This window comes from Myxine glutinosa, chromosome 6 (assembly GCF_964187855.1).
Source record: "Myxine glutinosa chromosome 6, kmMyxGlut1.1, whole genome shotgun sequence".
NCBI lineage: Eukaryota > Metazoa > Chordata > Myxini > Myxiniformes > Myxinidae > Myxine > Myxine glutinosa.
In genome coordinates, this window is record NC_136266.1 from 76,931,888 (window position 1) to 76,955,774 (window position 23,887).

The following is a 23,887-nucleotide window of genomic DNA, read 5'->3' on the forward strand; positions in this document are numbered from 1 at the left end:
TCAATTGAGTACCTGTGGCACGATTTCGGAACCGCTCAGAATCGGGTTTAGTTCTTGTTAACGGCCTGAGTCGAGGCTCGCTTCGCTTGGCGTGTCCATTACCGCTGCGGCTCGGGCGTGGCTCATTTCCTCGCTTCCCGGAAGGCACTGGTAATTAGGTAATAGGAACAATTTGGCTTACCACCCTATTCAGCGCTGACCAGAAGTGACGTCATAGCTCCAGGACCGGAGATGGCCAGCTTAAAGGACAAGGGGATTACCCCCCCCCCCCTTTGATAAGGGGAGAGCCGACCCCCGAATCCGCAACAATAAATATATATATATGTATGTATATATATATATATATATATATATATATATATATATATGTATATATGCATATATATATATATATATATATATATATATATATATATATATATATATATATATATATATATATATATATATATATATATATATATATATATATATTGTTGCGGTTTTGAGAACCCCTCACTTTTTTTTTTTTTCTTTTTTTTTGTATACAAGATCGAGGCTCGTGAAAGAGCTAACATTAATCACACAAAAAGACAAAACGACACACAAAACACAAAAAACAAGGGGAGCGGCAGACAAGATGGGGAGAGAGGGGGAAGGACACAAACACAACATTTGAGAGCAGGGACATCGGGAGGACTTGGGGGGAGGTGGGAGAGGAATAAAACATATGAACACTGCAAGGACTCTGGGGTGAATTACCGGGGGTAGAAAAGATCAAGGTTTTCGATGGGGGAAGATAAGAGATGGTGGTGAACAGCTGTTTTAAAGACCTGGAGGGAGGAGTGGGATTGAAGGGAGTGGGGGAGTTTGTTCCAGAGGCGCGAGAAAAGGGGAATGAAAGAGTGAAGGTGAGCAGAGAGCCTAGACTTTGGCAGTTTAACCATAAGAGGGTTGCAGGCAGATCTTGTGCGACCTGAAGGAATATTGGGGGGACAGAGCACAGAGAGAGCTGGGGGAGCAAGGCCAGAGAGGAGTCGGTAGAAGACAGAAAGACCACCAACCTGCCTGCGGTGAGTGAGTGAAAGGCCCTCGGTGTTGACTACATCGCAGGAGATTCCAATGATTCTGAAAGCTTTGGCCTCAACAGCGTGAAGCCGAGCAAGGTGTGAGGCAGGAGCACCAGCCCAGAGGGGGGAACAGTATTCCATTGAGCTGCGGATGAAAGCCTTGTATGTGGTGAGGAGCTCAGGTGTGCCAAGGAAGGACTTCGCACGACGGAGGATGCCCAGTCGGCGACTGGCTTTGGAGGCAAGCTTGGAAATGTGGTTTTCCCAAGAAAGATCATGGCAGATAGTGAGACCCAAAAGCTTGAGCGACAGAATTTCTTGGAGAGGATTGTTGAGAAAGTAGATGGGAGGGTTGTCCAGTCGGTCCTTTCGGAGAGACATTGTAAGAGTGTGAGATTTGTCAGGATTGAAAGACATGTTCCACTTGTTTGACCAGTCTGTGATTTTGTCCAGGTCTGCAGAGAGTGAGGAGGCTGCAGACTGCCAATCTGAGGGATGAGGAATGGAGCGACAGAGAGTAGAGTCGTCAGCAAAGAGATAGAGAGGATTTTCAAGAGAGTCAGAGAGATCATTGATGAACACCAGAAAAAGCACAGGGCCCAGAACACTACCTTGGGAACTCCAGCCTGAACAGGAAGAGGAGATGAGAGAAACCCATTCAGGGCCACACGTTGACTACGACCAGAGAGGAAGTCCGCCAGCCATGCGTGGAGATTTCCATGGATACCAAAGGAGGAGAGTTTGGTGAGCAGAGCAGTGTGCCAGACCGTATCGAAGGCACGTGAAATGTCAAGGGAGACAGCTCTAATTTCCTGTTTGGCGTTGAGGACCTCCATCCATTGTTGAGAAAGCAGAAGCAGCATGTCCAGAGTAGAGTGACCAGGTCTGAAACCAAATTGATGATCAGAGATCAAGCCATTGGAGAAGAGGAAAGATTTAATATCTGAAGCAATGATGGATTCCATGACTTTGCTGATAATTGGGAGAAGGCTGATTGGTCTGTAGTTGCTGGGATCTATTTTTGCACCTTTTTTGTGCAAACCGGTGATGTTGGCTGATTTCCAAGCAGATGGCAGATGACCTTGAGCAAAAGAGAGGGTGAAGAGAACAGAAAGAGGGAGTGAAAGAGCAGAAGAACATGATTTTAGGACCCGTGGGCTGATGCCGTCAGGACCAGTTGCAGAATCAGAGTCGAGGGTTGACAGAAACTTTTCCACCTTGTCAGGAGGAAAGGACACAGAGTCCAGGAGCAGCTGGGTACGACTGGGTACGGTGGGTACAGAGAGGGATGGGTTTGGGACACAAGATTTAGAGGCAAACACAGAGTTGAGGCATTCAGCTTTTTCATGTGCGGAGTCAGCCGTTAAGCCGTTTGAGATGAGGGAGGGGATGGAGGGGGAACAAACACCAGAAACAGATTTGACCAGACGCCACCAGGATTTGGAAGAGGGAGACAGATAAGAGAGTTCGGTCTTGAGAATGGTGAGATATTGTTTCCTGGCTCTCCTGAGGGTGGACACACACTTGTTTCGGGCTTTGTGAAAGGAAATGAGATTTCCTTCCGTTGGATTTGCTTTCCAGGAGACGAAAGCAAGTTGTTTCAGGGCAACAGCCTCACCACAAGATTCCGTGTACCATGGACGGGAGGAAGGGTATGACAACTGAAGACGAGATGGTATAAATCTGTGCATGAGAGAGAGCAATTTACTTTGAAAGAATTCCCAGGATGAGTTGATGTCAGAGGCGGTAGAGATGGGAGACCAGTCCAGATGATTGATGGCTGCTTGAAGACCGTGCCAGTTGGCCTGAGTGAAATGCCAGACTCGTCGACGCTGAGGAGGCTCTCTGAGAATGGTCAGAGAGATGTCCACTTTGACAAGCACATGATCAGATGAGCCAATTGGAGCAGAAGAAGAGCAGCAGACATTTTCAGGGAAGTTTGTCATAACCAAATCCAGAAGAGAAGAAGGCCCTGTCAACGAACTTGTAAATACTTGTAAATAATAACTCTTGTAAATATTCCATCATTTAATAAGGTCGCACCCATAGTTTAGTCCACAAGCAACACGTAGGACACCATAGGAACTTTCAGTTATTTCCTTAGTCTGTGTTTAGTTAAGGCTGTGTTCCCAATAGTTGAATCTGCATTGTATTAATCAAATAAGATAGGCCCTATTCCGTTCATTTTGCAATCTCTCTCTCTCTCTCTCCAAATTGTGGTACGCGCCTCTGCCAGCCGCAGCCGCCTTAGCGCTCGCCCGAGCCGCCATTTCGCACGCGGTCAAGCTGGAGAAGAAGGGGGCGGAGCGCCAAGAACGAGGCGTGGCCCTGTCAACGAACCAACCAGGGCTGAGGTGAGCTTACTGGTGGGCTTGGCGCGGCTTGATCTCTAAGCGCACTATATAAGCACATGCGCCAAGCCCTTTCACAGACTGCGCGAGGGGAGGCCATCGTGTACGGACTGCGCGAGGGGAGGCCATCGTGTACGGACTGCATGAAGTGCACCTGGTGATTGATTATGAACTTCTGTCGGCAGGCTCTGGTTTCATGAACTCATTTGAAAGGCACTTTATGAACATTGAGAGAGAGAGAGGCAGCAGGCGCACATATTACATATGCAGCAGTCCAGCCCTCGCATATGTAAAGGTCCGGTTGCGCGCCAAAGACATGCGAAGCTGCCGGCCGTTCTTCGCCGCGGACCCGGAGTCAGACTCGAGTGGACCGGAGCCGGATCCCATCGCCGGGACCATCTGCTTGGACCTCCCTCCCCTACCCATCACCATCCCGTGTAACTCTGTCTGTTGTCCTGGGATTAAGTAAGACTGTATAGATAAGCTGGCTCTGTGTCCTGCTTCTTCTTCTTCTTGTACATTCTTCCCTTTCGTTTCCTCTTCTTTGGTTGTTGTAATAAATCCTTTGTTCTTCCTTACCTTTTGGTTTCCTCTCCATTCGATCGTCTTCGTCCTGTCTCTCCATTGAGTACCTGTGGCACGATTTGGGAAACCGCTCAGGATCGGGTTTAGTCCTTTGTTAATGGCTCGGGCTTCGGATTGCTAAACCGCTGGGCAATGTCCATCTTGTCCGCGGTCCGAGCGGGAGTTATCTCAGATTCATCGCTACAGTCTTGTCTTTCCCATTCCCTCTAATGCCAAATTCATCCCCAATCCCTCCTAAGGAGGAAGAGATGGAATAACCACAATGTCAACCCCATGTCGAGATGCGTCTTTCATTCCAAATGTCTGCAAAAAAATGTGGTGTGAAGTTTCATCACCCAGGTGAGTGGATGCGGATGGTGCAAAGAGATTTTCTCCTATCTATCCTTCTAATAGACCTTTACACTTTAAACTACCCAGAGTCTTACCCTGCCAATCCATTGGCCATCTTTACTCCCTGTAGTTCTAAAAACCAATTCCCATTGAACATATTGTGGCGCTCTCCAATTTGGGGTCTCACTCCCCCGAGTTTTCTACCTGTGCCCTTGCACAATTTCAGGGCTAGGTCGTTTGGCTCACCAGCAGGTCCGCTCACCTGCACACCTCCACCACTGTACGTCGCCACGCAAGCTTACCTAGCTCCTCACTAACCTAACCTACCTGGGGAAGGCCCTCCCTGGCACTTACCCCTACTACTGCCTTCCATGGCATTGGGCTACCCGGGTCCTTCTCCGGATCCTCGGACCCCATTGAACTCTACCTGGCTCCCAGAGCCTACCTGCAGCCTCACCTGGCCGACAGCCACAAAGTGTCTGTGGCAGAAAGTGCTGCACATGTGCAGCAAAGTATAACAAATGAAGGGTATGGCAGCAAAGTGCCATGCAGTTCAGCTGCACAGGTGTAGCAAAGTGCAGCAGGGGGTGCTGCACATGTGCAGCAAGGTGCAGCTGCACAGTTCGGAGTTGCTGCATGACTCCTCCTCCAAAGTGGGTCCCGGGGTGGGGGGGAGAGACAAAGCACGGTCAGCAAAGCAGAAAGGGCGCAAAGGTACACATCAACACAAGGTAATGCAACGCGAGGGGCACGGAGGAGCGAGCAGAGCAGACTCGTCCCTAACCGTCCGTACCCCCCAACGTCGGCTTACACTACCCTTGCCCTTCCCTGTATTTACAAATTCGTCACTACGTCCTGTCTCCCATATCCCCCTCTAATTCCAAATTCGTCTTCCAATCCCTCCCAGGAAGGAAGAGATGGAACCAACACAATGTCACTCTACGACGTGATGCGTCTTACTCACTCAAACAGTTTCAAAGCCCTGGTGTGGAGTTCTGTTTCCCTTGTTGAATGGATGTGGATGGCGCGAAGGGAATTCTCTTCCTAACTACTCTAATGACATTAACTCACTTACACTACCCGGGGTCATACCCTGCCAATCGGCATCTTTAAACTATGTGGTTCTAAAAACGAATTCCCATTGACTCACTCTGCGGTGCCCATGAATTTGGGTCTCACTCCCCAATTTTTCACACTCTGCCTTTGCACAATTTCGGAGCTGGGTCGTGTGGCTCCACTAGCAGGTCCAACTACCTGTGCACCTCCGCCACTGAAGTCGCCACCCGAGCTTACCTGCCCCTGCAACTACCTAAACCAGGGAAGACCCCTCCTGGCACTCTACCCTTCTGATGCCCTCTCTGGCATTGGGCTACCCGGGTCCTTCTCTTGGATCCTTGGGCCCCATTGAACAACTACTCACAGCCCTAACTGGCTCCCAGAGCCTACCTGCGGCCTCACCTGGCCGACAGACTACCAGTGGCGGAGTGCCCCAATAACCATACGCACCAACAAAGCCCACACGTCCAGCCATTCCACATACACATGCACCCAACCAAGCACTTCTTGCTACTTCCCGTACCACAGGTGGCAATATCCAAACAATTTACATAAGCCCTCTACCTGGCTTTAAACTACCCACCCCGGGTATTTGTGAAGGGGTCCATCTCCCCACATTCACTCCTTCGCACCATGCATTCCAAACCTTTTATTCCGCACCAAGCATTCCGCACCATATTTTCTCACACACCAAATATCGCACCCAATTCCTCATTTGCTCAATACCATCCTCACACACCTTTCTCAACCAATTCCTCATTTGCTCAATACCATCCTCACACACACAGCATCATCGAGCTGACTACTTCCCCTAAAACCCGTGCTTCCCCGTCTTCCCTTACACTAAGCACTTCCCTCGTCGTTAGCAACCATCTAATCTCTCTACGTCCCCTCTACCTGTACAATGTCCCTACTTAAATCTTGTCCCTACTGTCTGCTGATTCCCTAACAATTAACCTAGCCCGCCCTCGGCGAGCTTCGGTGCCCCATGGAGGTAACCATCGCTGGTCCCTCTATGTGCATGTCACTGCCATCCCCCTAAACTAATGCTCATGAGCCCCAATGAGGAATGGTAAAGCTACCATCCCTTCACACCGGGCACCATTGCCCAACACTACTCCCCCCAGTCCTCTGAATTATGAGCCCCCGTCATTCGAGGTGCTGGATCCTGCCTCGGCCTCTAAAGCCAAGGCAATCCATGAGGGCGCCTATTCGCCGGTGTAGGGTCTTATCTGGTCGGCATGGACGATCCGAGGGAGGTCTCGTGGCCCCATTTTGATCTTAATGACCACGTCACAAATTTGTGCCAGGACGACCCCCGGGCCTTGCCAGGGCGAGGTGAGTTTGGGACACCTGCCCTTCCGCCTCCGGGGATTGAAGAACCAAATCTTCATCCCCGTAGAATACTGACTCCCCTGGCTCCGGTGCTCGTACATGCGCTTCATCTTCGCACCCGCCAGCTGAAGCTGGCGGCGTGCGAAGGCATGGACTCTCTCCATGCCTTCCTCTAGGTGACGTGCATAGCCCTCCCCCGGTGGTCTATCAGGGGTCTCTGGCACGGACCGCATAGCAGATCGGCGGGAGCACGCAACTCCGCCCATACATAAGCAACGCCGGACCACATGCGGTGGCCCCATGCTGGCTGGTTCGGTAGGCCATTAACAAATATGGGACATGTTCGTCCCAGTCGTCCTGATGGGTGGTGGTAAACAATGCCAATTGTTGAACCAGGGTTTGGTTGAACCTTTCCACCATCCCGTCAGATTGAGGTCTCAAGGGCGTTGTTCTTGTTTTCCTAATTGAAGGAGCCTGCACACATCTTTTAGCAATTGACTTTCAAAATTTCGACCCTGGTCGGTGTGCAGCTCCTACGGAATCCCATGCTGACATACAAATCCTTCCACGAAGGCCTGTGCGACCACCCCCGCTTCTTGGTTGGGGGGGCATAGGCCTCCGGCCACTGGGTGAAATAGTCCATAACCATGAGGATGTATTTATTACCTTGGCGGGTGTGGGGTAGTGGTCCTAGAATATCCATAGCCACCCGCTCAATGGGGGCCCCCACCTGGTGTAATTGAAGGGGCGCCCTCATCCTCCATGCTGGTCCCTTTTTAGCAGTACAGGTGTCGCATCTCCGACACTAGTCCTGTATATTGCGCCCCATATTTACCCAATAGAACCTCTGGCGGACCCGAGATGTAGTCTTTGTCCTGCCCAAATGGCCGCCGGAGTGGGTACCATGCACATGCTGCAAAATTGTGTTCTTAAATTTCTCTGGAACTATCACCAGCCAGGAACTTCTTTCAGAGGGGATCTCTACCCATTTGCGGTACAAGATGTTACTTTTCAATTCCAGGGTTTGCTACTGAGCCCAATATGCCTTTGTTGGTGCCCCGAGGGGGGTGATCTCTTCCCCATTAGGTCTTTTCCTTAATCGAACACATTCGTACACCGGTCCCAGTACGGGATCCTCCCGCTGGGCCGTGCTCCAAGCCAAAGTTCCAAATTCCTCATTGGCGGTTAGTGGCAAGATTGTCCCTCTCACCCGGGTTGCACGGACTATGAGAGTAGGGGTGGAGTCTGCCAATTGTTCCCTGTCCTCGTGTCTCGCACAAAATTTACAATTTTCCCCCAAACAAGGACGTCGAGAGAGGGCTGTGGAAGTGTAAATTTATAAAGCAAGCAACTTTTATGAGCCTCAACCCTGCATGCCTTGTCTGCAGGTGTTTTTTTTATTTCTTCCCATGTCTATTTGGGATTTCCTACGGTTGGCACGTTATCTCCGACACCGCCCAGAATAATTTGCTTGAGAAAAAGTAAAACTCCTAGTGTAAGGCAATGGCAGATCGCATATTGCCATGGCAAAATCATTTTTCTAACTGAAGGGAATATGTAATACAGATGGGATGTTTTTTTGGAAAATAATGTGATGTTGGAAGTAAGTGGGAGAAGAGATATTGTCTTCTTAGTAAATAAATTAAATAATGGCAAAACTAGTAGCTGATAAAACACCATGTTTGACCAGCTGCCTGGAGTAATTAGCATCCACTGAATTGCTTCACAAATCCCTTTGTGCTTATGAAACTAGTGAATAATCGACTCAATACGAAGTCGAAGGTAAACATTGTACTTGGTAATTATTGTAGAGTTGAAACAATGGAGGAAAATAATCCCCTCTGCGCTGAAATAATCCTCCCTCCGCTGACCATTGTAGAAACAGAGTCAGCGGACGCTTTCTTTAATTGCCAGCGTTCTCGGGAAAATCTGTCCAAGAACGAACCGTCTGCAACAAATTGAACTTCTAAGTTTTTAGATGGGTTTTAGTGCGGCAAATTGTGAAGTAAATACCTATTTATTAAATAAGGACTTTTCTTATTTAATTGCAAGTCTTAAACATGACTTATTAAAACTCATGTTACTAGTGTGTTAATTTGCAACATTGTATACTCACCCTTGCATCGAACAACAAATGAATTACAGATAAACCCACAGAATGGTAAATCATTTAGTATAGTTTAATAATGGAGGCGCTGTAATTATTTGGTTGTGACTAAGGATAATATTGTTTTTAAAATGTGCTTTGAAATAAAGTAAGTGATCTTTTAAAATGAGTAAAAGACATATCCATTTCACTGAGAATGGCCTTCAGGTGTTTTTGAAGGGATTAGAGACAGGGCTCCAGGTGTTTTGCAGGAGACAATGGGAAAGCAGAAAGAATTTGGGATGCAAACCTACTCCCAGCAGGAGGCAACCTCATCGTCGACACCTACTCCCTCCCACCCAAACTTTGCCCAACCAATCCTATTGCTCTCCGCCCCTCTCTTCGCTCCTCCCCCCCTCCACTTGTCCCCTCCCACCCAAACTTTGCCCAACCAATCCTACTGCTCCCCTCCCCTCTCTTCACTCCTCCCCCCTCCTCTTGCTCCTCCCACTTGAAACTATATTAAAAAATCAGAACGAATGACTAAATAGCCAGGATACTTCACTTGGCTGGTTGATTTTGTATGTTACTGTATACTGTGCATGCTGGTGTTTGGTATGATATTTCCTTGCGCATCCCTCCTGTACCAGGATTTTCACCCTGGACTTTGATCTAAGATTTGTTGTAAACCTTCCTTGTGTGTTTTTGTGAATTGTATCTTGCTCTCCTTGGTTTAATAAGGGTCATTGTTTTTCTTGCTGTGTATTTTGAAGACAGAAAGTGTTGTCCTCCTCGGGAATAAAATTTGTGACTTTCTTCTGACAAATTGATGGACATTGAATTTCTTGGTTCATATATTACATACTACTGTAGGGAAAATATCCCCGACAGGGCATAGGCATTCCCATGGGCCTTTCTGGCCCTATGGGTCACACTAAAATCGTACTGCTGCAACTTTTCCAACCACCTTGCAATTTGGCCCTCCGGCCCCTTGAACCGGAGGAGCCATTGCAAGGAGGAATGGTCAGTTCGAACCAGAATATTCCGCCCATACAAGTACGAGTGGAAATGGCTCATGGCAGCCAGCATAGCCAATAACTCTTTACAAGTGACGCAATAATTTCGCTCGGGCCTACTCATGACCCGACTATAATACGCGATCACTCTCTCCACGCCCCCCTGTGTCTGGGAGAAAACCGCGCCCAATCCTTCCTGGCTTGCATCCGTGTCCAGGGTAATTGACCCGTCACTAGTAGGGTAAGCTAGAATGGGTGTGGATGTCAAACACCCCTTCAATGCTAGGAAGGCCTCCTGGCACTCCCTTGTCCAATTAAATCTTGTCCCCTTCTCCGTAAGCCGGTGAAGGGGCCGGGCCAACTCTGCAAATTTTGCCACAAAACGCCGGTAGGAGGAGCAGAGTCCAAAAAATCCCCGCACCTCCTTGATGTTATGAGGTGCGGGCCACTCCTCTACTGCTGTAATTTTGCCTGGGTCTGTTTTCACCCCCTCGCGACCAATGACGTGACCAGGATAGGCCACCTCTTTAGCGAACAAAGTGCACTTACTCGGGCTCAACTTTAACCCTGCCTGTCTGAGGCACCCAAACACCTGGTCCAAATTAGCTATGGCTTGGGGAAATGTTTTAGCATGCACCAGGACGTCATCCAAGTACACCAGGCATGACTGCCATGGCATGCCGCCCAGCACATGCTCCATCAATCTTTCAAAGGTGGCGGGGGCATTACACAAGCCAATCGGCATCACAGTGAACTGATACAGCCCCTTACCTGTGGAAAATGCCGTTTTCTCCTTCCCTGCCCTGTCCATCTCCACCTCCCAATAACCACTCTTGAGGTACAAGGTTGAGAACCAATTTGAGCCCGCAACGGCATCGAGGGTATCGTCAATTCTTGGCAGGGGATATGAGTCTTTGAGTGTCATGTTGTTCAGTTGGCGATAGTCCACGCAGAACCGCGTGGTACCATCTTTCTTTTTGACCAACACAACTGGCGACATCCAAGGAATTCCCGAGGACTCAATGATACCTGCATTGAGCATCTTTTCTACCTGTCCATCAGCTTCCTCCCTCTTGCTCCAAGGGAGCCGTCGGGCGGGTTGATGAATAGGCCGGGCCTCACCGGTGTGGATCTGATGTTTCACCAGGCCCGTACTTCCAATATCCTCGGAGGACAAGGAGAAGATATCCAAATGGGTCTCCATTCATTTGTGTAAGGCCTCCCGCTGGGTCTCCTCCAACTCTACGCTACTCCTGTTTACCATCTCACAAATGGGATCGGAACAATTCCTATTAGTTTCTAGGGATTCCCTCCGGGACCGGCTCGGCTGGATGTTCTCGCCCCTCACTGCCGCGACTTCATTAACTGGGGTGCAGCTGGATATCTTCGTGCCCCATCCTATAGTGTGTGGTTCTGTACTTACATTAATTACCTGGACGGCCACCTCCGGCCCATCCGTTTTTTACGACGGTGCGGCCCACGACTAAACCCGGGACGGACTGCGCTGCCACTGGTTCGACTAGGCTGCAGGACTCCTGGCCATTGGGGCGAGCTAGCCATCGGGCCGGCACTATTGCCTCGGCCCTTGGGGGAATGGTCACGGCCTCAGAAGCCTCCAGCTCCGTCCTCTCGGCCATGCTCACCCCGTCCAATGGCAGCTCATCTATTCCCACTTGCAGGGTCCCCCGGCACAAATCGATTTTACAACCGCTGGCAGTCAACAGATCCAGCCCGATTAGGCATGGGTCACACACTTCCGCCACCCAAACTTCTATTTCCCTCTTTACCGACCCCAACTTGAGGGTTACAAAACCACGCCCTATGATGGGGGCCGTTACCCGGTCGCCAGCTGCAAACTATGATTTTCCAGACGCTGGATTTTATCCCAGCCGTCTGCACTCGAATCAAGGTCCACAGGGCTGATGATCTTGGCGCTAGCTCCTGTGTCCACTACAGCGTCTACCCCCATGCCGGCAAATTTGCACCGAATTGTTAAACTACCTGTACCAATTTGGCCACAATAGATGACCTGTCGCATCAATGAGGGCTCTTCTCCATCCCCTATTGCCGAACACGGCCCTGCATGCTCGGCACCTATTAGTTTCCCGGGCCCTGGTGGGGGGGGGGGGGGGGGGGTGTCTGGGGTCGGCCAGCCTGACCCATTTGAGGCGGAGTTGATGGTCCCAGCTGCCAGGGTCCATCCCGGCGTGGGGCTCGAAACTCCCATGCACGGTGACCCACCCGGTTACAATTAAAGCACCTCACCTGGTAAGGTGCTTGCCTCCGGAATTCCAAATTGCCCCGCCAATAAGTCCTAATTGGGGCATTTGTCCATGGCCTACCGTGTGCCACCTCCGGAGCCGCATGCCATGGTCCAGACCCCGCTAGGCGCTGGTCCACCAGCCTTCGGACCATGTTCTCCAGGTCAGGACCTCTTTCGGGGGCGGACCCTCTCAGGGGCCTGCCGCCAGCCACGGGCCCTACCGGTCTCACCGCCACTGCGTGGCACTCGCTCTCCTGGGCCAGGGGCCTCACTGCCTCCCAACGGGCCACAGCGTCGGCCGCCTGGCTCAGGGTCCGCGGCGCCACATGGCGAGCTGTTGCCGAAGCTCGGGGTCCTGGAAGGCCTGGATAAAATGGTCCAGCGCCAAACTATCTTGGGAGGTCGCGGCCATGTCCGCATGTGCTATCCCCACTGCACGGCGAATGTCATACACCAATTCCCCGATGGTCTCCTGGGGCTTTCTTTTTCGCATCGCGAGCTGAGTTTTAACAAGCTCGCTCTGCTGTTCAACGCCGAAACGATTAATTAGGGCCGCACGGAGGTCCGGCAAGGTGATAGCACCTGTGGTAAAGCCGTTAGGACCTCCGCCACCGTGCCGCACAGGGCTGCCACTAGGTGTACCCAACCTTCATCCGGGTTCCAACCGTTACCCCTACACACATGATCGAATTGCACCAGATACGCCCTCAAATCTCTCTTGCCGTCATATGGCGCGAGCGGGACCTTATGGCCGCCCGATGGTCGGACCCCGTGCGCCGCTCCTTGCGGGGTTAATGCGGGGCCGAACCATTCGGGCCCCCATATTACACTATTCCCCGGGGACCCGTGTGCGTTAATCATCCCACTAAAAACTACTCCGGTCGGTGTCGATGCCTGGGCCGCCTCTTCGCAACCCGCTACCCATTCCATACTCGCACACCCCGGCTCACAAACACCTTCGCACACCCCATTGTCGGACACCCATGTGCACATTCTCTCTCAACGCCCTCTGTGGCGGTCACACACCTTACATTCGGCCTTTCACGAATGCCCGGGTCTATTCCAAACCCCAAGCTCATCGAACCTCCCCTCGCACCATACACATTTCCGCCAATATCGCTACTTACCTTGGTGCTTCTTCCTCCTTGCTTCTCCTCCGCCACCTGCCTACTCTTTATTTGGTTAGCAAGCACGTCATCACGATGTGAACCCAGACCTTGCACATATTCCATCACCTCCTCCTTTATTTATTTTTTAGTCTCCCTCCGTCTCTTTTTAATTTCACTCATCCCTTCTTCTACTTCCTCCAACTTTTGTTTCACCCCTTCTATCTCCCGGTGCGCCCCCGCAATTTCTCCTTCTAAGACCACCCTGATCGTCTCTATATGGGGACCTCTCGTTCCCTTGTCCCCAACGTCTCTACCACGTCATCTATCCTCTTTGTCAGCCCCTCGTGTACCATTTGACATTCCTTCTTTTTCACTATCAATTCTTTCTTTATTTCCCTTTGTGCTGCTTTCAGCCCCCCTATTATGTCCGTGTTCTTACCCACTTGCTCCCTTAACTCCTGCTGTCCCACTGTCAGCTTTTCTACCTCCCGAGTCAATTCCTCTATACCCCCATGTAATCTGGCCGTGCTCTTCCTCAGCTCCCTCTCCACGCGCTCCTCGCACTGCTTCACCTCGTCGCGTACCAATGCGACTTCCCTGCTCAACCCGCGCCTTATGTCCTCCCCCATTTCTTTTATCTCTTTCTTCGACGCCACTCCCATTTTTTCAAATTCCCGGGTGGTTTTGTCCCCCATTTCTTTCAATTGGCAACCCATTTTGCTTTCAAATTTTCCCATGTTACATCTTGCTTCGTCCCTCAATCCTTTCATTTCATTCTCTTGGATGTCCATTTTCCCATTTATTTTATTTATGGTAGTATTTATTCCCCGAATTTCAGCCTTTTGGGCACTAATGGTTTCTTTCAATTCACCCTTCATTTCTTTCATTTCCTTTGTGGATTTGTCACTCATTTTTTTCATTTCTGCCATGAGTTGCGCCATGTAGGATTGCATGTCCATAACCCCCACTTGCGCAGCGGCCGCAGCCCCCGTCGCCATGTGCGAAGTGCCGCCATTTTCTTCCCCTGCTGCCGCACCCTTTTCTGCTTCCATTACTACCAACTGTCCCTCTCGGTCCTGGGTCATTCATTTTACCTTATCTACCCCCACCGGCATTCGACCGCTTTGGCTAGCCATGGCACAAAGTTAATTTTGGATTTTAAAACTAAATTTCGTCCACTCGCAATTTCAAGTGCGTGAAGCGCACTCCGGGTCCAATCCCACACTCCTGACACCAATTGTTGTGGCCAATATGTACAATTGGTGTCCAAAATTTAGTCCCAAATTTTTTGTCCCAGGTTCCAAATCCCACTCCCGACACCAATTGTTGCGGTTCTCTACGCCGGCCTTCTTCCCCTTATCAAGGGGGGATTAATCCCCTTGTCTTTACTGGGCCTGGTGGAACCGAGACTTATTACGTCCCTCCCAGATACACGCAGCGTAGGGTTTCGGGACTACGTTTCACTCGTATCTAAGTACCCACGCTGCCCTGGGAGTGAGGAACAAGCCTCGCACGAACCACGTATGATGTTAGTACACCGAGCGGATTGCATACACGTGGTCCATGCATTCTTAACTAGTGGAACCCGATTATTCGTGCCACGCTTAGTCAATTGAGGAAATCACAGAAACGATCGAATCAGAAATAAAGAACAAGGGTTTAATTTTTCCTCACACATATGTACAAGTTCAAGGATGAAGAGACACAGGATAGCCTTAAACAGTCTTAACTTATCCCTGGGACAACGGGCCCGTCTCACTCACACTCACACAGGGGATTGCAGATGGGCAGGTGTTCCCCAACGCGTCCAGAGATGGTCCTCGTCCAGCTCTCCACGGTCCCCGGCACGTCCCGCGAAGATGGCGGCAGGCGAAGGCAGGGACTCGTAGCGCGTCTCTCGAACAAGCAGATGATGGGGCGGAACGGTAGCGGGCGGACTTAAGCACGGCTGGCGGTTACTCAGCCTCGTTCCCTCGCACAGCTGAAATGCGCTATTTCGTTATAAACGCGCCTGGCTGTGCCCGCGTATATGTAGCGACCAACTCCTCTTCCTCAATACACTTGGTGTTGGTTAGCACGCGCGTTCTCGTGCAATGGTCAAGTTCATCAGGCAGTACAACACGAGTTCTTTTATCTCTCTCTCTCTCTCTCTCTCTCTCTCTCTCTCTCTCTGTCTCTCGCAGCAAGTCAAGTCCTCTTAGCCCTCCGATGCAAGTCCTCTCAAGGGCTTTGCGCAGCGGGTTTTATATCTATGCCCCCCGACCCTTCTGGAACTCACCAGACTCTTCTCACCACGCCCTCTAACGCCACGCTGCCGCCATCTCCCTCTGAGCTCTGATTGGCGGCTGGTGCTTACCGTCATCGCTTCTGCCGCCCCGCCTCGACTCCACCCCGATCCTCCTCTGCCTGCCTCGTGTTAACTCGCCCAATATGAACCAATGTTAACGCAAAAGGGGTTGAGGCTACGGACATAGGATGATCGAGGCTAGGGTGGCTGGGAAATCGGTGGCAAGTAGGGCCTATCTCCCTGGCTCCTACTCAATGCAGAATTAACACTGGAAGGGAACTAAGCTCACAAATACTCAGACATAACTATACTATTGCGAGGCGACATGTTGCTTGTGTGACTAACTATGGGGGACAGACTTTAACTTTTATTACACTCACTTGACAGACTCAAAACCGCAACAATATATATATATATAAATAAATAAAATAATAAAATGGAAAAAAAAAATTAAAAATCGAGCTCCGTGGGACCAGACACATGACATTGGCCTAACCAAATATCGAAACTCCTCTCAGATTCCACCAAACCCCTCGGAGAAGATGTAGCTTGAACTCGATTACCCCCTAAAAAGACATCTTTTTCGGGCGTGGCTTCGCCCACAATGGGCGCTATACGCCCACTCCAGGCAGGACACAACTAGATCATGATATCAACCTCCCACCCAAGTTTCATCAAGACCGGATGATATCTTCGGGTAGTTATGCTGCGGACAGACAGACACACAGACAGACAGACGCACACACATGACGAATATAGTGGTCACTTGATAACTCGTGAACCAAAAAAAATATTCAAAATTAACAAATTACTCAAACATTTTACCAAACGGCAATATCGTTATCCTCATAGCAGATTTTTACGAAAAAGAAGGATAAACCACAGTAATTTCATACTTTGGTTTCAATCAAAGTAGAAAGGGATTTAATCGAAGTCGAAAGCCTGTTGTATGAACAAATATATTTCAGATACAATAATCACTTAATCTACTGAAGGTCCGTGATGGACGTTAATCATTTGTTGTTTCAAAACCTCATTTTCTTAAAGAAAATCCAACTTCATTATGAAATATGAAAGTGGCAATGGCTGTTTGCTTTTGTCACCATACTGCAATCCTAACCTAACCCGAACATTGAAGCTCATTTCTGTTTCTTTGTCAAATCCTCTCCAATGTCAATGCAGCGTACCTGAGAGGAAAAGGTATGGCAGGTAAGGTGTGAGTGTAAAATGTATGGGGGGTAAGGTGTGAGTGTTTCTCAGCCAGGGAATGACAGCATTGTGCTCATCCAAGGCGTCTTGGAACAATTCTCCAAACAAACATGATCACATGGAGGTGACGCTAGCATGCCTAATCTATTGTCACAAATGCATTTTGAATGAAGCTGGGGCTCCTATAAAAGCACCAGGCATTCCATGGGATCTGCAGTCGAGCAATACCTGGGAGAAGTTGGTGGAGCAAAAAGCAACAATGGCCTCTCACTCATCCGTAAGCTACCGCTCTGTCCGAACCGGTGGATCCAGCGCTATGATCGGCTCCAGCGGTTATGGAGGCTACAGCAGCAGTGGTGCAATGGGGCTTGGAATGGGAACCATGGGCCTGTCAATGGGGGGAGGAAGCTCTGGAGTAGGGGGAGGAAGCTACAGAGTGGGCTCTGCTGGGATGGGAATGAGCGGGTTTGGAGGTATGGGCATTTCCAGTCGTGCTGTGGGGATGTCTGCCTATGGAGGAGGTGCGTCAGGTGGTTCTGGAGGCTTTGCTAGTGGTGGGGTGCCAATGATCGGTTATGGGGGTGGTGCTGGTGGGTTTATTGGGGGTGTAAGCCCCGGTATCATGGCAAGTCCAGCATTTACTGCAGGCCGTGCCATCACCTCAGCAGGCATGTCTGGCGTGGTTGGAACTCTGGGCCCCGCAGGTGGAATGGTTCCTTCATACATGAGCCGAGATGAAGTGAAGAACATCTTGGGCACATTGAACCAGCGCTTGGCCAGCTACGTAGATAAAGTAAGGCAGCTTACAATCGAGAATGAGACACTGGAGGAAGACCTGAAGAATCTAACTGGAGGTGTACCAATGTCTCCTGACTCGACCGTCAATCTGGAGAATGTGGAGACACAAGTCACTGAGATGCTGACAGAGGTGTCCAACCTGACGCTGGAACGTGTACGCCTGGAGATCGACGTGGACCATCTGAGAGCCACAGCTGATGAGATCAAGTCCAAGTAAGACCTTTTGAATGCAGACACATGGGTTGTTGTCTTTAAGCTTTTACAAAACGGGTCATGGTTATTTTAACTTTCATGATTATTGTGATCGTTTCAATGTTGTTTCTGTGCAGGTACGAGTTTGAGCTTGGAGTGAGAATGCAACTTGAAACTGACATTGCGAACATGAAGAGGGTTGGTGAAAACACAAGATCAGCCTTTCAACAAATTTAAAAAATAAATTCTGAAGATGTATATTTCTTAAAATAATCCAGTGTTTCTTGTCTTTGTTTGTAGGATCTTGAAGCAGCAAACGACATGCGTGTTGACCTGGACTCAAAGTTTAAGTTTTTGACTGAGGAGCTCACATTCCAGAGGAAAACACAAATTGAGGTAAGCTGGTTCAGAATCATTGACGTCGCAAAGTAATAAAGGGTTTTTGACCATAAATAAATAATTTCCATTCACTTTTCTTGCACAGGAAATAAACAACCTGAAGCAGCAGTTTGGCAGACTTGGACCAGTACAGACATCAGTGATTGAAGTGGATAACCTGAAGGCCGTCAACCTTACCGAGGCCCTCAATGTGATGCGTGAGGAATACCAACAAGTGGTCACCAAGAATGTCCAAGAGGCTGAGATGTATTGCAAGATGCAAGTAGGTTCCTTGATCTGAGACCATTTCAAATCCCAGTTCCTCTCAATATCCTGCCATTATCCCCAATGGACTAACTGCTTGACCTGTATCTCCTGTGCAGATTGATCAGATCCAAGGAATCTCCACCCAGACAACAGAGCAGATTTCTATTCTGGACAAGGAGATTAATACTCTGGAAAAAGAGCTGCAGCCACTGAATGTGGAGTACCAAAGGCTTCTTACCACAGTGAGGACTCTTTATTCCAGAATAATTTTGTACAATTGTGAGCTTTACATCTTGGCTTGGAGCAGATAATCTTTCTGAAAATTTTGAGAAAAACAATTTGTTGTGCTTTTCTATATTCCAATCTCTCCATACTAGTACCAAACCCTGGGAGATAGACTGACCGATTTACAGAACAGGGAGAGCATTGACCTCGTCCAGTTCCAGAACACCTACACCAGGTATGAGCAGGAAATCGAGGGAAACCAGGTGGACCTGCAGAGACAGCTGGTGACTTATCAACAGCTACTGGACATGAAGACGGCTCTGGATGCTGAAATGTCGACGTACAAGAAGCTCCTCGAGGGACAGGAGACCATGTATGTTCTTCATCGTGTATTTCAGATAAATTAATCGAATCTACATATTTTTTTGATTATCTAAAAAATAAATTACATTTTCATGTATGTCTTGTAAAATTCTCACGTTTATGTGCTGTTGATGGATTCCCTGCCAATTGTGGGTTCTGTTATTCATTTCAGGGTAAGGACAGCAATGGCTGATGACTTTGCTCATGCGACTGTTGTCAGAAGTGGAACTTCTGGTGGTGCTACCTCATTTGGCGGGGGCTATGGGACCAGTTTAGCAGGACATGGTGCCATTTCTGGAGGCTACAGCACAGGTGGAGGAGCAAGCTACTGTGCAGGTGGTGGAACAACCTATGGTTTAGGAGGTGGTTACAGTGGTGGAACTAGTGCAGTGATGGAAGGTGCTTCCTCTGGTGGTAGTGCCATGATCGGGGGACAGAGCACGTATAGCAGCAGCTCAATGAAGAGAAGCAGCTCCATGAAGAGCGCGAGTGGATCTTCCAGTGGTGGTTACGGAACAAGCGGACACGACACCACAATCGTCCTTCAACAATAAATGGTACTGATGTTTCTCCAGCATATTATCAGAATAAACATCGCTCTCACGATTATTCAATTCCTTCCTTATCCTGATAAATATTATCGACTCATCCTGTTAATGAGACTGAATATTGAAGAAGACAAAGGATTAATGAAAAACAGCTTGGTCCTGCAGGGGTTTGTACAAGTGCATTTGTGAAAGTTACATGGGTAAACATCTATATAATAATACCGTAAGGACTCGACTTTGTTATCGCTTTTACACCGCACCCAGTGACCAGATGCCCACGGCACTAATGGATTTACGATCTACGAACCGCGCTCTTTGTTTATCACGTATAGCCATACTCGAAAAATCTGAATTAGCCGACGTTGGGGCCAAAAAGCATCCGATTAACGGCCGATACGACGCCATCTTACGACGCCATCGTATTGGCCTCTGCTGGGCGAAGGCGAAGCGAGCCGTCCGCTGATTGGACAGTCGAGTGGTGTGAACATGGGTGGTGTGAACCAAATGGTCTTTTTATTCCCTTGAATCTATCTATAATTCCAGTAATCTCTGTATGTCTGTGTGTACGTCTGTGTGTCTGTGACCGCTGTTTCTCGACAACCACGGGTCCGATATACTTGAAACTTGCCAGGTATATTGCTGGGGACCCGAGGATGTGCCTTTTCAAGGTTTCATATTAATCGGACAAGTAGTTACCGAGCTATGGCGATTTTGCCGTTCGCCGTTCGCTTTGGCTTTGCGAATGGACCAAACCATTTCATGTAAATAGAGGGGGGGGTTCTCTGGTCGTTGCGAATGGACCAAACCATTCATGTAAATAGAGGGGGGGGGGGGTTCTGTGGTCGTTACTGCCACGTGGTTTCAAAGTTTTTTTTTGTTGTTGTTGTTTGCACGCATGTTTTTTTGCACCCACGTACGGGCACGCCCTAGGATGTTTACACACACACACCCCTACACAAATTTTTTTTTTTTTTTTTTTGGCAAGGAACGGGCACCCACGTACGGGCACGTCCTAGTATTTTAAATTAGGATATATAAGGAAACGTCTTTATCGTCATTTTAATAAAGTTAAATGGAGTGACGTTGCGATACTCGGGGTGCGTTGCATAAATCCTCGCAAATCAGAGAGGTGTAGCAGGTGGCGAGACGTAAGGAAGCTTAAAGATAACGAGCTGAAACAGACGAACGATATGTCAATCTCTTTCTACACCGAACGGAAATAAAAGTATGAGAGCGGGAAGGCATGGCCTGAGCACTTCGAGCAGAGAGGACTGATTGGACTTAACTTAAAGAGAAAAAAATTGGAGCTTAACGGAAGAAGAAGATCCCATGAGCGCTCCCCTATGCCATCCATAATGGTACACTCTATCCATACACCACATCCTCCCTTCCATGGATGTTCCACGGGTTTCGGCTCGTTGCTTAATATTCACTCTCAACGTAATAATCAAGACTTATTAATAGCTTCCAGCTCTGAAGTTCATGTCTGTTGGGGTTAGTTTTTACCCATTAGACCTGGAAGTGTCGGTAATGTCATAAAATAAGTGAAACAAAAATCGTGAAGAAAATTCTTGGGAGTTTGTGCAGAATGCATGATTATTGTAAAAACAAATGTGGTTTTTACAATGCACTTGGTCTGTTTACCATGATATTTGTGCAAGAACTCTACGAACTCGAACCTTTGTGGCCTCTCATACACAGTAAGTCAATACGTGTCAGATATCTTGTGGATATGTTTCGAAGATTCCATAATTAGACAATTTTCGAACAAAGTTTGCTGAAGTATTTGTTGTGGATGAGATATATCATCAATTACACTGACAAACAAATATTTGGTCCATCATGTTATGTACAGGAAGTAAAATATTATTTTCTCTTTTCCTTCCCAGCACTGCCCTCAGATAAAGTTGAAAATCTTGGAAGAAACTCTTCATGTCAAAACATCCACAAGAAGATGAAACCCATAAGAGATTTACAATCCAGTTCCTTTTTCAATATTCATAACTGGAAGAGGAAAACACAATTCTGTTTAAAATCACCATTTCCAATGAGTTAAATGTGCTCAAATATTTTGCTTGTGATGTTCTGGAGGCAAAATAAATGAAATATCACATCAATGCTAAACATTTATGTCTTGTTTTATTTGCCCCAATATTGAGGTTCATGGGAGAGGAAAATGACAGGGGGTATAAACTAACAGTCGGGCAGTGTGGCAACAGGTGTGCACAACACGCAAGGGGATGAATGAACAGGAAAAGAGGAAAGATAGGAGGGGAGGAAGCACTGGAAACCTCCAAGTAGGAAGTTTGCGATGAGTGAGAGGGTTAACAACGGTAAAATGATTGATTGTGGGTGAAGATGGGAGATGGTAGATTTGCTCCCAGTGTGCTTCTACATGCTACCTGTGTTTTGTAAAACAATAGGAGCGATTTCCTGCGAATGCAGAGAAAAGCTTGAAGTTCATAGGGAATGAGCATTTGATCATCTTCTTATTTTTGGGCATTCACTTTTTGTAGTGACATGGTGAGATTTTTCTTGATGAGATTGGATGAGATTCTTGGACATAGCATTGACCAAATCAACGCCACACATGCTGGTGTCCTTCTCAATGATGTCTCGAAGAGTTGTGATGGGTTGACCCCTTCATTGGGGTTCCTTAGGCCTCCAGATTAGAAATTTCTTTGCAAGTTCTTCATGTCACATCACATGACCAGCAAGGCGAAGGCAATGTTCCCTCACAACAGCAGAGATGAGGGTCAAACGACCATACACATCCCAGTTGGTGATATGGTGTTGCCAATAAACATTTGGAACTTTACAAAGCAATCGGGTGCAGGTACCATCCAGTTGTTTCTCCAATGTTTGGGTCAAGGTCTAGGATTCGCACACAAAGAAGGATCGATCGCCTCAACAGTAGTTTTAACATCCTTATCTTACTCTGTCTGTGAACTGGAGATCTCCAAAGTTTATGGAGAGCTTGAACTGCTACCCAAGCCTGAGCTTTTCTGCATTCAAAGTCACGCTGCATGTTGGTATAGGAGCCGAGGTATTTCACTCTTTTATTTCCGAGGTACAAGTCTTTTTCTCGATTGGACGTCCAGCAACAGTAAGTAGCTCTCCACACTGATCAGAAGGATTCACGTGCATATGCTTTGTATTATCAGCATTGAGTACGAGCCAAATCGACCTGGCACTGTTTCAACCTTGTGAGGGACAAGTTCAGCTTCGCTCAACATGTCTGAGAGGAGCGCTATGTCATTAGCATAGTCGAGGTCAGAAATGTGCTTGGCTGTATATCTGTTACTTCTATGCTGGGAGAGAGTTGAACCATCCCAGTTTTCAATCACTGTTCTTAAGGCATAGTCCAAGGCAATGGTAAAGAGGTAGGTGGTGAGCGGTTCACCTTGAAAAACTCCATTGTCGATTTAGAAAGTTGCAGTCTCTCCTTCAGGAGGTAATACCACTGCAGAGGTATCTTCACACATGATTTGTGTAGTCTTCACAATCGACTCAGGGATACCATATGCATGCAGAATTTGGAAATGTTCAGTACCTCCGCCGCCAAAGTTGTATGGAAGTTATGTTTTCACCTCTGTCTATTTGCCTGTCCATTTGTCTGTGAAAAAATATGTCAAAAAGTTGTGGACCGATTCGGACGAAATTTGGCATCGATGTGACATGTGATATAGACGTGACAAGTAATAGCGCATGTGACAAGGACGAAATGATTATATTTTGGTTAAGATCCGGATTTGGATCCGACTAGTAGAATATTTAGTGATTCTTCACCATTGGGATATAGGGCCAAAAACGATACATAGCAGGATATCTCAAAACGTTATGGATGGATTTGGACAGAAACTTTGTGGAGAGGTTGGGTGTCTGACAAGGACGATTCGATTAGATTTTGGTGAAGATCTCAATATGGATTCGGATATGAGAATTATTTAATTTTTTAAGTGAATCTTCATCATTGGGAGATCGGGCCAAAAACGATACATAGCAGGATATCTCAAGAGGTTATGGATGGATTTGGACGAAACTTGTTGGACATGTTGTGTGTGTGACAAGGAAGAATCGATTCAATTTTGGTGACGATCTCAATATGGATTCGGATATGAGAATTATTTAATTTTTTAAGTGAATCTTCATCATTGGGAGATCGGGCCAAAAACGATACATAGCAGGATATCTCAAGAGGTCATGGATGGATTTGGACGAAACTTGTTGGACATGTTGTGTGTGTGACAAGGAAGAATCGATTCAATTTTGGTGAAGATCCGGATCCGGATCCGGCTAGTATAATTTTTAAAGTGATTTTTCACCATTGAGTGATATGGCCATCACTCAATGGTGTGCTGTCTACTGAGTGCCGTTCTAGTTGGAAACATGTTTCATGAGATTTGAAATGTTGCGGAGTGCTCTGGTTGATTCTCATTT

At 48.0% G+C, this 23,887-nt stretch overlaps 1 protein-coding gene across 1 annotated transcript; it reads left to right on the forward strand.

Annotated features, from left to right (window-relative positions):
* The first annotated feature begins 16,884 nt into the window (after positions 1–16,884).
* Positions 16,885–21,571, forward strand: LOC137413299 (thread biopolymer filament subunit gamma-like). Its single transcript, XM_068098691.2, has 8 exons — positions 16,885–17,687; positions 17,804–17,864; positions 17,967–18,062; positions 18,151–18,327; positions 18,428–18,553; positions 18,689–18,909; positions 19,072–19,456; positions 21,337–21,571. The coding sequence occupies exons 1-7, from the start codon at positions 16,936–16,938 to the stop codon at positions 19,451–19,453; spliced, it is 1,815 nt and encodes a 604-aa protein (XP_067954792.2). The 5' UTR covers positions 16,885–16,935; the 3' UTR covers positions 19,454–19,456; positions 21,337–21,571.
* Positions 21,572–23,887: the final 2,316 nt, after the last annotated feature.

Excerpts from the sequence above, each read along its gene's own strand:
- LOC137413299 (XM_068098691.2), top strand. The coding sequence starts at position 16,936 with ATGGCCTCTCACTCATCCGTAAGCTACCGCTCTGTCCGAACCGGTGGA. Across the intron at positions 17,688-17,803 it reads GCTGATGAGATCAAGTCCAA|GTACGAGTTTGAGCTTGGAG; the intron begins GTAAGACCTTTT and ends GTTTCTGTGCAG. Across the intron at positions 18,063-18,150 it reads AGAGGAAAACACAAATTGAG|GAAATAAACAACCTGAAGCA; the intron begins GTAAGCTGGTTC and ends TTTCTTGCACAG.